The sequence below is a fragment of the Acartia tonsa genome, chromosome 3 (assembly GCF_053477335.1).
Source record: "Acartia tonsa isolate MP-2025a chromosome 3, ASM5347733v1, whole genome shotgun sequence".
In the NCBI taxonomy this organism is placed as follows: Eukaryota; Metazoa; Arthropoda; class Copepoda; order Calanoida; family Acartiidae; genus Acartia; species Acartia tonsa.
The window spans coordinates 3,748,692-3,763,283 of NC_137262.1; the positions used below are offsets into that span (position 1 = coordinate 3,748,692).

The 14,592-nt window shown below is 33.2% G+C and overlaps 1 protein-coding gene across 1 annotated transcript in view; it reads left to right on the forward strand.

Annotated features, from left to right (window-relative positions):
• The first annotated feature begins 1,421 nt into the window (after nt 1-1,421).
• The window catches only part of LOC145312959 (uncharacterized), a 134,285-nt gene continuing 121,114 nt past the window's right edge, over nt 1,422-14,592 (forward strand). The window contains exons 1-3 of the mRNA XM_080152171.1: nt 1,422-1,462; nt 2,353-2,585; nt 6,314-6,383. Of these exons, the coding sequence (XP_080008297.1) occupies nt 1,422-1,462; nt 2,353-2,585; nt 6,314-6,383 (344 nt within the window). The remainder of the gene's footprint in view (nt 1,463-2,352; nt 2,586-6,313; nt 6,384-14,592) is intronic.

Below are 14,592 nucleotides of genomic sequence, written 5' to 3' on the forward strand. Positions count from 1 at the left end.
TCTACAAGTGTTACTGTTCGTTTGTCCTTCCAGTTCAGAGCTTCGCTTTTATGGATGTTGTCATCCTTGTTGTGCCACACAAAGTGTCAAACTTTCACCATTTTTCAAAGCTCTTTGATCCGCATACCTAATTTTGTTAGTTTTTCAATTTTTACCAGAGAAACTTTTTTGGTGATTTCCTACAAATTTGAAATGGACTATTGCTATTTTCTTCTACACTCTCTGCTTTAGAGATAGAATTAAAATATATTTTTTTTTGGAGGGGGGGGGGCCTTTTATTTTAGGAGCGATTTATCTTGGAAGGATAATAGTACCCTCCCCAAAAATAGTTAAAAATCTTTCCTAACCCTATGAGAAGCTACATTGTAAAGGAGAATAATTCAGCGGTTAACAAAATTCTTCGGTACACACAAAAAGACATCCTATTACTTTTATATAAGGAATCTATACGTTATTACGTGTTACACCCAAACTTAATAAGCACGTTTTCTCGTTCGTTGGCTTGAAATTTTATGTCCTATATTAAATCTTTATTTGGTTAGTATATAGGATATTGTAATTTTTCTCAACAATGTACAGTTTCATAAAAATTAATAAAGCTAAAAGGTTTTAAGATTTTTAATACTTCTTTCATGATTGATTAAATTTTAATCTTAATTTACGTCAATTTATTGATTTAATAAAATGTTATATTAAATTAAAATTAAGAAAATTTTAAAAGTTTTAATGTTTATAAAATGTTCATTCATACGTGTTATTTAAAGGATATTGTGGTGATTATAGACAATACCTACATAAAATTCACTTCACTTTATGGGCTACTTGCAGCTACGCTCCTGAAGGCCTCTAGAGGCACTTGTTGAAGAAGGATGGGGGAGTGGAAAATCATTTTTACCATTAATTTTGTCTATAATACAAAGTAGAATGATGTCTGTCCGTCCCTAAGATCTCGGTAACCACCGAACCGATCGTAGTCTACTCTTCAGGGAATATACCTACTGGTCCTGTGGTGGCTTGAGACTAGCTTCTTGGGGGTTAGGGCACCCCCAATCCCTCCAAAAACAAAAAAAATTACCCCAATTTTTTTTTTCTGAAGATTTCCTTGGTCCTTTTACGAATTTCGCCCAAAAAAATTGTTATCACCTCTTGGGGCAAAGCCCCTAGAGGCTAGGAGCGAAGCCGCTAGTGAAAGAAAAAGTAAATGAAAAACTTTGGATGAGAGGATATTTTTTTCTAGAGCCAATTTCAATTTTGAGGAGGTTAAAGATGTCCTTCCCCAAAATAGATATAATCCTACATTGTAGAGAAGAACCATATCGGTCCAGTGGTTAGCGAGATTCTTTGGTACACACAGTCATCCTGTTAATTTTATGTAAGGATTAATAATTATTATTTTTCAGATTTATTTTGATTAAAATAAAATGTGTGAGAATAGAATTATTGCTACAACCAAGCTAAAAAAGTGATATAAAGCATTTTTTATATAAAAAAAAACTTAATTAAAAAGTGAACAAGGTGATAATATTGCAAAGGTTCGAGGCCCGACCAAATCTTGCCCATATGTTGAAAAGAAATGAAACTGTACCGGCTGCTTTACATATGAGGAAAGTTTGAGAATTAGACATTTTAAAGAGTAAAATTAGAAAAAAAGAATAAATTTTGCATCTTATATAAAAGCGCCTTAACTTTTTCTATAAGTAAAAATGTCATTATTTTTATATGATTAGTAGTTTTTTTTGGTATAGTTAACAATGACTTTTATCTTTAACTTTTATTTTATCATGTACCAGCAGCTTCGTCCCAAATAAGTAACATTTTTGTAGCTACCCTGAAAAGTACAACCGTTATTCCTAGATCTTAATCTTCAGAGGGTTAACCCTACTATTTTATATTAGAGAATAGTTATTTCACCGTATGATAAACAGCTTTCCGCGGATAAAGAATGTACAATTATAAGATTAAAACCAGTTTTTTTAGCCCCGAGGTGTTGAAGGCACGGGCTAAAAAAACTGGTTTTAATATTATAATTGTACATTTTATATTGGTAGAAAGCTGGATATAATACGATGCTAGACATAGTTTTTTCGTATGGATGAGAACCGGTTCCTATCCACCGGATTCGAATGAATACGAGAAAGACATATATTTAAGATTTAGCGCAGCTAAAAAAGTTTAATAAACTGGCGACATTTTTTCTCAATTACTGGCGGATTTAAAACATTTTAAGATAGTTTCGCTTGAAATTTAGTCTGACACATTTCATACGTAATATGTTATGCTTGTTATTGCTTCTCTTCTAATGTAATAAATTATCCTTGTCAATTCTCCGATTTTTAAAACTGCTGCCCATAGGGACCACGTCATCGAATATGTTGACGAGCAGCAGCGAACCTATATGAGTGTTGTCCCGGCCGCAGCCGCCCAGCTATCCGAGGAGAAAGCGGCTGTCGGCGATACCTTGAAGGAAACGGCGGCAGCGGCGGCGGTTAACGATGTATTGAACGGCGAAGAGATTATTTTGGACCGTGAGTTGACAAGTGTGGATATTGTTTTCATTGTTTATTTGTCACTGGTCTTTATTTTAGGTAAATATATTTAGTTTTTTTTTTTAAATCAGATTTTCTTGTGGTTACGCCTCTAGGGGCACTTATGTGACAAAGGGCTTCAATTTAAGTCTAAAAACAAAAAGTTAAAAAATGTCGGGAGAATATTTTTCTTTTGGGGGTTAGTTGGAGGACCCTCCCCCAATTTAGTCTTCATCCGTCCATGCATCTGTAAGAAGTTTCACTGTAAAGGATAACCATAACGGCGAAACGGTTAGCGAGATCTTTAGATACAGACACACATCCTTTTACTTGTATATAAGAATATTTCAAATTTTAGCCTTTTCACTTTCTTTCTTTTTATTTAGCTATTTTAATCTTTTTATTTCGTTTTATAATTATTTTTTTCTTTTCCATCTTTCTTTCATTTCTAATCATACATGGCTGGCCAATGACATAAAAAGTTACATTTAGTGAGATAAAATAAATGTCACCAATAATATATAGAGAAAATGGATATCTTGACTAAACAAATTTAGTTTATTCCCTGACTAGCGGCTACGCCCCTAGAGGCCTCTAATGGCACTATAAATGTTTTTTTTCTTCTCAAAAATAATACGTAACATGTCTATGTTGCGTTGAAGTCTCTACGTAAAAAACAAATTTAGATTTTTTGTAATTTCTCTTGGGAGGGTGGTTTTACCCTCCCCCAAAATAGTTATAAACCTTCCCGGGACCCGTTAAGAAGGACCTGATTGGTTCAGCGGTTAGCGAGATCCTTCGGTACAGACAAATAGACACACAGCCATCGTGTTACTTTATGATAAGGATATAGGAGGAGCGCAATTTAATTTTATCTTGCATCCTCACTCAGGGAAAGAGGGAGGGGGCATTTGAATATAAACTACACGGGTATCCAAAGTTTTATGATAATCAATGATTGAAAAACTTTGGGTACTTTCATTCAGTTTTGAATGGTTTGTTCCAAACTAGAAGTGTCCACACTATTCAACCAATTTGTTTCTCATCATAAGAGATGCTGATCAATTTATCGTCTATTGTTTTATCCCTACAATAAAACAATTAAAATATTGAAATATTTGTTACTTTAACTTTCATTTGCCTAGAGCACTTGTGTGTATATTCTTGTGTTTATCTAAATAATTTAACGTCATCAATTTTTATGTAAGATATAATTGTGAGGTAATTTTCACGTTTTTTACCAGGATTAGATAAGGGATAAGACAATGGACGATAAATTAATGTACATTACCAATGAGGATGACAAAATAATCCTTTCTAAAGATTATGATTAATGATTGAAAAGATAGGACAAGTTTAAAACAACTAATCTATAGTATCCAAAATTTAAGACCATCAACTATCAAAATTGGATACCAGTATTGTTTACAGTCTAATGCCCTCTTCCTCCATGCGTTTTTTTCACCTCAGGTCTAATTAGATGTGCTGAATTTTGATTTCTAAATGTTTACGCAGTTTTCGCGGTGTTTCCTCATCCTATCTCAATATTTACTACAAGCTAAAAAAGCTTCAAACTTTAAAAATTTTGAACGTATAAACGATTTATATATTCAAAACTTTAATTTTCAAAAAAGAAATTTGGAAGTTTTAAGCTTTTTTAGCTAGTAGTAAATATTGAGATAGGATGAGGAAACACCGCAGAAACTTAAAATTAAATTAAAATTCAGCACATCTCTAATTAAGATAAACATATACAAATCAATAATATACAGGGCGTTTCTTTTTTTTCAATCCTAGTATACAAAGTTGTGTGTGTATGTATGTGATTCCCATTAAAATCTCGTAAATGGCTGGATTGAATAACATATTATTAATTTAATTGAAGTTTTGTAAGGATCCAAGGAATATTTAAGGCTATTGTAGCCCCCCCCCCCTAAGAAAATAAAATCTAAACTAAAAAAGAGGGGAAGGGGAAACCGATACCCCCTCCCATCCAACTTTATGCTTTTTGGGTAAAGCTTTTGGGTTTTTTACCCTAAATTGTATCCTGTGTCTAAAAATCGTTTTATAAGCAGACGAGAGGCCCTGTAGTTTACTTAGAAATATGTAAACATTCCACCAATCTGTAATTCAACAAAAATATCATAGATTCCTCTTTTTTATGGTGGTGTACTTTAAACAGCCCCCCCCCCCTTTATTTTTTTTGAAATTTAAAAAAAAAATTATGAAGACTAAATCAAGTTTTAAATTGAATAGTCAGGTATCAGGGGGACATTTGGCTGTTTATTACACTAGTTCCCAATGTTTTCTATTAATGTTTTCTTATTTATTGGCTTAACAAAATTGGAACTTTTAAATTTTGGTTGGTTGGATCAATAACTTAAGTATCCAAACGTTTCAACCACTAATTTTAATATACAGAAGGGATAATTTTGTGTATCATCATTGGGTATATACAACAAATTATCAGCCATTGTATTATCCTATTAGATCACTGAGTTAATATAGTTATACTTAGAAGAAATGGGATACTGATTTTAAATCTGTAGCCAATCACTGAACTTTGTACTTTGACAGATATAAAGTAGAAATGTTTATTTTTAAAACATTTCAAGTTTATTAACTTTTTACTGCGCCGAAAAAAACATATTTAAATACATGGTATTTTAAATTTTTTTTTGAAATAAATAAATTTGTTTACTAGAGGCCAGGGGCGAAGCCGCTAGTTTGAATATAAAGTATTAGAGTTGGCTATCCTAAGATGTTTTCTGTTTGTGTTGTGAAATAATTTGGCACGTATACAACATTAATAGCGAAGCTACTATATAATCTATGGATCTTACCTTGGACCATAATGATAAGACAATGGACAATAAGTTGATATTAAACCCCGATAATAATCTTAATTCTTGATATTAAACAAGATTTTGAATCATCTTTGTGTATTACAGTTAGCTTTTCTTTTTCATTTATTAGCTGATTGTTGTTGCATTATGAAAATAATCGTTCTGTCCTTGTCAAAAAGTAATTTATATTGTAACTTTTTGCATTTAGGTTGTGTACTGATACAAATTTTTGGCATACTTGTAAGGAAAAAGGATGGTAGGGTTGATGGAATGGATATATTGACAGGGGAAAATTTGTCGTCAATTTAGGTTGCTAATATGGACCTCTTTATTGGTCAGTTCGTTCATCAAGTAGGAGGGGAGGGTATTGTTTTTATCATTATTTTAGCCAGCTGCGAGCATCAGAGTACATGAAAATCTGGTACAACATCCAAGTAGTAAATATCGATTGTTGGTGGGAATAAAAAGGCTATTTACACATAAGGACATTTCATATGATAAGAAATGATTTATTATTGGTAATATCACCTTCAAACAAGGTCAAGTATATCTATATGTAGCCCAGCAAACAAGGATGACAACATCCATAACTTAACCCAAGCACTTGGATGGACAAACGGACAAAGTAAGCTAAAGATAATGAGTTGTTTTAAAATAGAGAAAAATGTAGAAAGAATATGCAAAAAATAACATTAAAAAAAATGTTCATAAAATGTTTTTTTTTGTGTCTTTTAAAGCATGAATGATAGATAGGCGGATAATCAATGTATAGAATAGCTGCACAAAGCTCATGGGAATCTTCATTGAAAATTTCAGATGTATATATTAACTCTTATCCTCCATAGCAAAAAGGGATGACTGACTGACAGACGGACAGATAGACAGACAGACAAAATGAATTATATAGCATTAAATGTATTTTCTAAATCTTTTTTTGTTCAGCTTGCTTGAGTAACACAGCAATACTGTTGGTATTCTTCAGAAAGTCATCTCTAAGAACAACATCTAACAGGTTAGGAATCTTATTTAATCCCGCGGCCATAGCGTAACACATAGCGCAATCGCTTATTGTCGGGATCGGAAGGTGATTTATATTTATTTGTTACACTGTTTAATATTTAAATCTAAATTTTGCTTTGCTTTTTTATATAACTAGCGGCTTCGCCCCTAGCCTCTAGGGGCTTTGCCCCAAGAGGTGAAAAAAATTAAGGCGAAATTCGTTAAAGGACCAAGGAAATCTTCAGCAAAAAAAAAAAAAAAAAAAAAAATATGGGGGGGGATTTTTTTGCTTTTGGGGGGTTGAGGGTGTCCCACCCCCCAAGAAAATAGCTTAAAACCACCACAGGACCAATAGGTATATACCCTGAAGAGTAGAATCCGATCGGTTCAGTGGTTACCGAGATCTTAAGGGACAGACAGACAGACGGACAGACAGACGGACAGACAGACGGACAGACAGACATCGTTCTTCTTTGTATTATAGATAATGTACCATCTGGATAATTCACTGTTAAAAATATGAAACTTAATGACACTTTGACTTTTTCAACACATTTGACACAATGTCTTATTAAAAGCGAAGCTTTTCTATAATTAGGGTCGGTCCGTCCGTACGTCCGTCCGTAACGGATAGCTTTTTTCGTTTATTTGGGCAGGTTAGAATTAACCTATCAATGTCAAACTTTGCATGCTGATTCCTGCAGTAGTTAGGTACAATTTAGAAAGCGTAGCAACTCTATAATCGTTAACAGAAAGTCGGTGCGTCCATTTAAAACATGTTGATTTTTTACTTTTTTTACAACAAATATCAATATGACATAATTATCCGATTGATTTGATTTTTTGAATACTGATTTATAGGACAACAAAGTTCAATTTTTTAAGCGAAGCATCTCTATAATCAAGTTCTAAAAATGTATATATATCCTTAAAAGTTATCCCTCGTTTAAGCAGTTTTGCAACAAATTTACTTACAATTTTGTTTTTACTTTTATTTTATATTCTGATTAGTCAGTTTTGACACTCTACAAGTTTAAATGTTCGTTTGTTCTACCGCTTCAAAGTTTCGCTTTTATGGATGTTGTCATCCTTGTTACTTAGCAACTTATTAAATTCTTTTGAAGCAAAGATTTTCTATATTTAGAGTTTGTCTTTTCGTCTGTAACTAAAAAGACTGACCGTAAATGTAGGCAAGTAAGAATTGTTCTTTCAATTTCAAACCTTAATTGAGGATTAATGTAACAATAAGACATAATCTAGTTTTATCAACATAAGGATATATTGACAGGGGAAAATTTGTCGTCATTACTATTATGGACCTCATTTATTGGTCAGTTCATTCATCCAATAGGCGGGGAGGCAATTTGGTAAGGGGGGTATACATATATTTATTTATGATCTTTCAAATTCATGTTCTTTTGTTTCATTTTGTGTGATTTGCTTAGCTGCGCCTTATAGAAGTTGCCATCCTAGTTTATTTATATTTCATGTACAGTACATGTATATGACTTGATAAATAAATCTACCTATAAATCTCTTAATGAAATGTTAAAATAAATTCTAAAAATGTAGTCTAAACAGTTTTCATTTTGCTGCAATTTTTGGTCATTAATTTTATTTCACTATGTAGATTAATTTTAAAAAAATCTGATAAAGATACTTTTTTACAAATCTTTTACTAACGATTCAGACAGTTATAAATATTGAATTAGCGGCTGCGCCCCAAGTATCAAGTAGCTTTGTATTCAAAGGGGGGTGAGACAAGGCAGAAACATAGCATAAAACCTTCCCGAGACCTTTTATAAAATGGAGAACTCAATCGGTTTATCAGTTTAATCTTAACTAACAAATAAAAGACATTAAAACTTTTTATAATGAAAGAAAGTTATATTTTTGTGTGCATTTGGGTGAGTCAGAATAAAGTATTTAAACAAATGGGAGTTTATGTGTTTAAGCGGGAAAAATTATTTATTTAAAAAGGGATCATGGAAAGAAAACGAAGTTGCGGGTTTCGTATTTTAACAGTACTAGCTTCTTTCCTATTGCCCCTGCGGGGAGCTCAAATCCTTCGGAGCCTATTATCTAACCCTGCGGGGTAATAATCAACATTTATCTAACCTAATTTGACCTAAATTAGCCTATGATAAGCTACTGAAAACGAAAAAGCAGGATGACAACATCCATAAGAGCGAAACACAATAAAAATTATGGATGGGAAAATGGGCAAAGTGGATTTTATATCATATGTTCCAGTTGTTATAAATACAATTATGAAATTGTTACAAAAAGGTTATTCAGTATACTATAACACTATCATTTTCTTTATTAAATTATGTAATTGGAAAACTAAATAGCAAAATATATGGTAATATTGTGGAACAACTGGCCTAATGAGATGATTTATCTGCTAGATTGAGTGGAGTAACCGAAATCAGCCTAATTCACAAATTAGAAAGAATTTTTCTCGTATTCATTCGAATCCGGTGGATAGGAACCGGTTCTCATTCATACGAAAAAACTATGTCTAGCATCGTATTATATCCAGCTTTCTACTAATATAAAAATGTACGATCATAAGATTAAAAACAGTTTTTTTAGCCGGTGCCTTCGGTACCTCGGGGCTGATAAAACTAGTTTTAATCTTATAATTGTACAATACATTCTATATCCGCGGAAAGCCCTTAATAATACGATGCCAGAAATAACTAGTATTATAAATTATTCATACTATCCTATCGTTCTATTACTTAAAGTAGTAAGGTTTTCTGTTTTCTGCACCTAAAGATTTTTATAACTGCTAAACATTTTTAAATTATCTTTTTTTTTTGATGTTTCAAATAGGTCCCTGGATGTTTTTATAATATTTTATTTTTAGTAGCGAAGCTACTCTATAATTCACTTTGACTGTCCGTCAGTCCGTAACGCTATGGAGGAAATGGGATTTACTCAGCTCCTATAAAAGATAGAATGCTGAAATTTTTTGACAACATTCCCATCATTAAGGAGCACATTTAACTCTGAAACATCAACAGCGGCTGTACGGCTTTTTAGCAAGTTTTATGCTATTTTTTTTATTTTCCACATTTTTCCCCATACCTTTGGTGTTTATGATGCGATTTTCAAAATTTTTTCAGTTAAAGATATCAAAATTAAATTTCCCGTCGTTTGAAGAGAACAACAATGACGGTCAGACTGCCTTTTTGCAGGTTTTTGGCTATTTTTATACTTTTAAAATTTCCCCCATATCTTTGGTGTTTATGGTCCGATTTCAAAATATTTTCCAGTTAAAGATATCAAAATTAAATTTCCCGTCGTTTGAAGAAAACAACAATGACGGGTCAGTCCCATCCACGAACTTTTGTGCTTCGCTACTTATGGATGTTGCCATCCTTGTAAGAATATAAGTGACAGGATAGTTTGAGGCTATTTTCTTTCCATCCCTACCCTTTTGCAAATAGTGTCTCTAGGGGCGTAGCTGCTAGTTATATAGAATAGTATTTTTTTTCTTCGTCCGTCAAGAATTAGCTACGGAACCGGATTTTTTAGGGCTTTTCTGTTTTCAGATTTAAATCTTGTTATGGTTTTAGGCTATTTTACTGTGCTAATTCACTAGATGCTAGATACTCGTGTTACCTTCTTTCTTTCTACCCCAGAATTTTGATAACACAAACCTATTAAATTAAATTTAAAAAAGATTAGGTTATTCATATTTTGTGACACGTGCTTGTTGTGGGTAAGAATAGTTGAGAAGCGCCGCAAAATCCACAAACAAAAGATTTATCTCTGCATCTATGAAAACATTTACTTTGCAGTCAGTAAAAACAGTTTTTAAACAAATCTTTATCACTATAGAATCCTTATACTAAAGTAAAAGGATGTTTGTCTGTGTGGCTGTACCGAAGGATCTCGCTAACTGCTGAACCGATCGGGTTCTCCTTAACAGGTTAGCTTCTTATAGGTCCCGGGAAGGTTTATAACTATTTTAGGGGAGGGTATTACCACCCTCCCAAGAGAAATCACAATAAAATCGAAAAAAATTGAAATATTTCCGCCGCATAGTGTCGCTAGCGTAGTCGCGCTGCGTAGAGACACGAATTTAACAGCTGATAACATAGACAAATTATTTCTCAAATTAGATATTTAAAATAAAAAAAAACATTTATACGCACTAGAGGCCTCTAGGGGCGTAGCCGCTAGTTAGTAATAAAGAGTTGGGGAGAATGCCTTGGCCTATACAAAAGTTAAACTCTTGCGAAGCTAGGAGTTACTTGTAAAGGTCGTGCATTGAAAGGGTTGGTTGTCTGTTGGATTTTAAATGAACGACATCCTAAGGATCCAACACTATAACTTGATTTGAAGATGACCAAGCAGAACCCAGTAAAAGTGTCTGACTGATTATGACATAAGAAAATAATTAGCCATTGAGAGGCCACTATAAATTTTACCACTGGTCAATTTCAGTGTATGCTGGCCTCTCATTGGCTAATTTTTTTTCTTACGTCATAATCAGTCAGACACTTTTACTGGGTTCGACCAAGCACTTACTAAGAAATAGGTAATAATAAAATCAATATTACTGAGTAGTAAAATTTCCGGTGTTTTTATTGGTTCAAATCTACACCTCAATCAAAACTACAAGAGACTCAAAATTGTGAATCACTTGGCTCAAACACAGGCGCTACCATACTATACAGAATAAAAGATTCAGTTATGGAGAACCTTAATATGAGTTATATCAAAAAAATAAAATAGATACATTTTCTAAAAGACCGGGATTCGACCTTGATTTCTTATAGTAGAAAATCAAGAGATTTTTTACTCTTTTATATTTCTCTCTCTCTATCTTTCTCTCTCTCTATCTTTCTCTCTCTCTCTCTCTCTCTCTCTCTCTCTCTCTCTCTCTCTCTCTCTCTCTCTCTCTCTCTCTCTCTCTCTCTCTCTCTCTCTCTCTCTCTCTCTCTCTCTCTCTCTCTCTCTCGCTCTCTCTCTCTCTCTCTCTCTCTGAGTTTTGCAAAGATTACATTCTATTTATGTTAAGATTTCAGTATATTTACCTAAATATGTAAGTTGTATACATAATATAAATACACTACAGATAATATAGATTTCTTATCAGAGATTATGCACAATTATCAATTTATTTATCAATTTTATATTCAAATTAGCGGCGGCGCACTTATCCTCTCGGGCTTCTACATATTTTTGAAGTGGGCGAAAGGACTTTTCTCGTATTCATTCAAATCCGGTGGATAGGAACCGGTTCTCATCTATACGAAAAAAACTATGTCTATCACCGTATTATATCCAGCTTTCTACGAATATAAAAATGTACAATCATAAGATTAAAACCAATTTTTTTAGCCAGTGCCTTCTTGTACATTCTATATCCGCGGAAAGCCGTTTATAATACGATGAAAGAAATAACTATTAAATCAAAAACACAAAATCCCTTAACGTTAGCCTCAAAAAATCATTCACTTTTTTTAAAAACGTAATTGGTTGGTACATACTTGCAATCTCAACCTTTTTCACACATGATATTAATCTAAAGAAGGGCTAATTTTGTTAATCATAATTTTGGATGTCTATTAATTTATTTTACATTATCTTGTCCTTTTATAGTCTTGCATAGTGCCTAATTTTGGGTGTTTATTAATTCATCATCCATTTCTTATCCCTTTATATTCTTGCATAGTGTCTAATACTACAATATGACCTTAATGTTAAAAGGATATGGAGACCATTTGATTATGGTTTCTTGGATACAGGCCAAAAAATAAAACTTATACAAATATGATTCTCCGGGCTCGGCAGCTGTTCTTTTTAAGTACAGCTCAGATATTGATGTCGTATGGGTGAGTTGCACCTGGACTATACAGTCAACTTGTCAACTCAAGACCAGACTCTTGATCCTTCACCTCATACCCGTGGTACAGTACATTACAGACAACCAACCCTTTGATTGCACGATCTTTGTCTGGAGATCCTAACTGTGCATGGTAATGAGTTGCGCCTGTTTGCGGCCAAGGCATTCCCCCAATCTACTTTTTGATTTCATGTGCTGAACAAAGCATGTAGGTACCATTATTAACGTCTTTGGTATGACGCGGATTAAACGTATTTTAAACTTTGGGTGACTGAATAAAAGACAGTCCTTCTCTGCAAAAATTACAACATGGATATGTTTTTAACACTCAATAAAATAAAAAAATTCTTGAAAGAAAAATATAATTCCAGGGCTATAAGGATAGGACAATAAATTATAAATTAATCTTTTCCTAAATAATGATGTTCATAAATCTGCATTTAATAATTGGGCACTGCTTTTAATTTTTTAATTTCCAATTTCCCCCACTTCCCCCTCCCTTACTAGTTGAATCTGGAGTTGACATTTGCATGTTGATCAATATTTTTAAGCAAATTCGCGCGCAGAGACATTTAATGTTTTCAAAGGACATGTAATTTAAAAATTAAATCTTTTGTAACAGAGTAGAATAATCCTTGTATAAAAGTAACAAGTTGTATGTCTATCTATGTGTTTTATAAAAGATCGATATGGTTCCTCAAAAGTGAATCTTCTTACGGATCTAAGGTAGGATTACTACTATTTTGTTAGAGGGAATCCCTACCCTTCTAGGAGAAAACACCCCTAGAAAAAATCATCCTTTAAAAAAATTTAAGTGGAGAGTCGGCATCCTGTTCCCTTCTTTACAGTGCCCCTAGTGGCGTAGCCGCTAGTATTAAAGAATAACATAAAATAAAATACCAACCATTAAATTAGCTTTAGTTGTTTCTGGACCGAACAGCCAACTTGTCAACTCATGGCTACACTCTAGGTCCATTAATTCATACCTGTAGTTCACAAAACTTTGCCTACAACCAACCCTTTAATTGCTCGTTCTTTGTCTAGGTACCCTAACTTTGTTTTTTTTTGTTCCCCCTACTTTCCCTTTTTTGTGTTTTGTGTATAAATAATTTTATTTTTATGAAAACCAAACCTCATCCTTGGCAAAGACATTTAAAATGGCATTTACATCTTTTATTTTTTTCCAGAATTGAACAAAATATGTAATAATAAATTAAGCATTTATGATTCTAAGTATATAAAACATGTGTTCAATAAATTATAAAAGTATAAATATAGAAAGTGTAGAACACTCTCTTAATTGGACCTATTAAAACTTGTTGTATGAACAATCGGACTACATTTTTGGTTAGAAATTGTACACTTTTTTGTACGAAAGGGCAGTTTTTTTTTCATTTCAGCCTTAGAGACTATGAATATTTGAATTTCTTAAAAAAAAACTTGGGTTTAGTCCCTTTAGTGCCAACGTACCTTAAGGGGCGATTCTTCGTATTTTTCACAGTAGCTTTTCTCCAATTTCTAGCCCCTGCGAGGGGGTTCTAACCCTGCGGGGCCAATTGCCTAACCCTGTAGGGCAATCACCTAACCAAATATAATCTAACCTAACCTAAAATAACCTATAAAAAGCCATTTTAAAAATACGGCGCATCGCCCCTTAAGGGGCGTTGCCACAAAAGGGACTGTTCCCAAAAACTTTACTATCATAAATCTTAACATCCTAAAATTTTAACACTAGACTCTTCGTCTAATTCCTTTTTTAGTTAGGTGAATAATGATGTCTTATTGAGTATCTAGGGAATTAAATCTATTTATCAAAATAACAAAAAGTACATGAGATTATGATAATGAAAAATTACAAAACAATCTAATGTGGTATTCACCATCCAAGTTTATGTATCTCCATCCCTGTCCACATTCCTATACTTCTCTGGCTGAGTCAGACCTCCACTTGTAACCGCCACTATACTCCATCCTGCTGTGTTGAGGGCCAGTTGATTTTATGCAGGCCTTGTGAGAACATCTCTCCATCAGCTTGCACTTGGTAGACTGTATACCTATATGCTAGGTTGTCGACAGTCTTAGTCCTATATTCCTGTGCACGTGGTTTTCTGTCCTTTACAGAAAACGAGACGTCCAAGCCTTTAATTGATATCATATTAAATATATCCTATAATAATAATCCCATTAATCTGCCTATTCTAACCAGTTTAATTGCTTAATAAATATTGTATTTTTTAGAAATACCTTTGTTATATTATTGATATTTAATTGTATCGAAGCTACTCTATACTCGTATTCCGGTCTGTCCGTACATCCCCTCATACGTCATTTTGGCGCAGTCTTGTCTACCACTCAA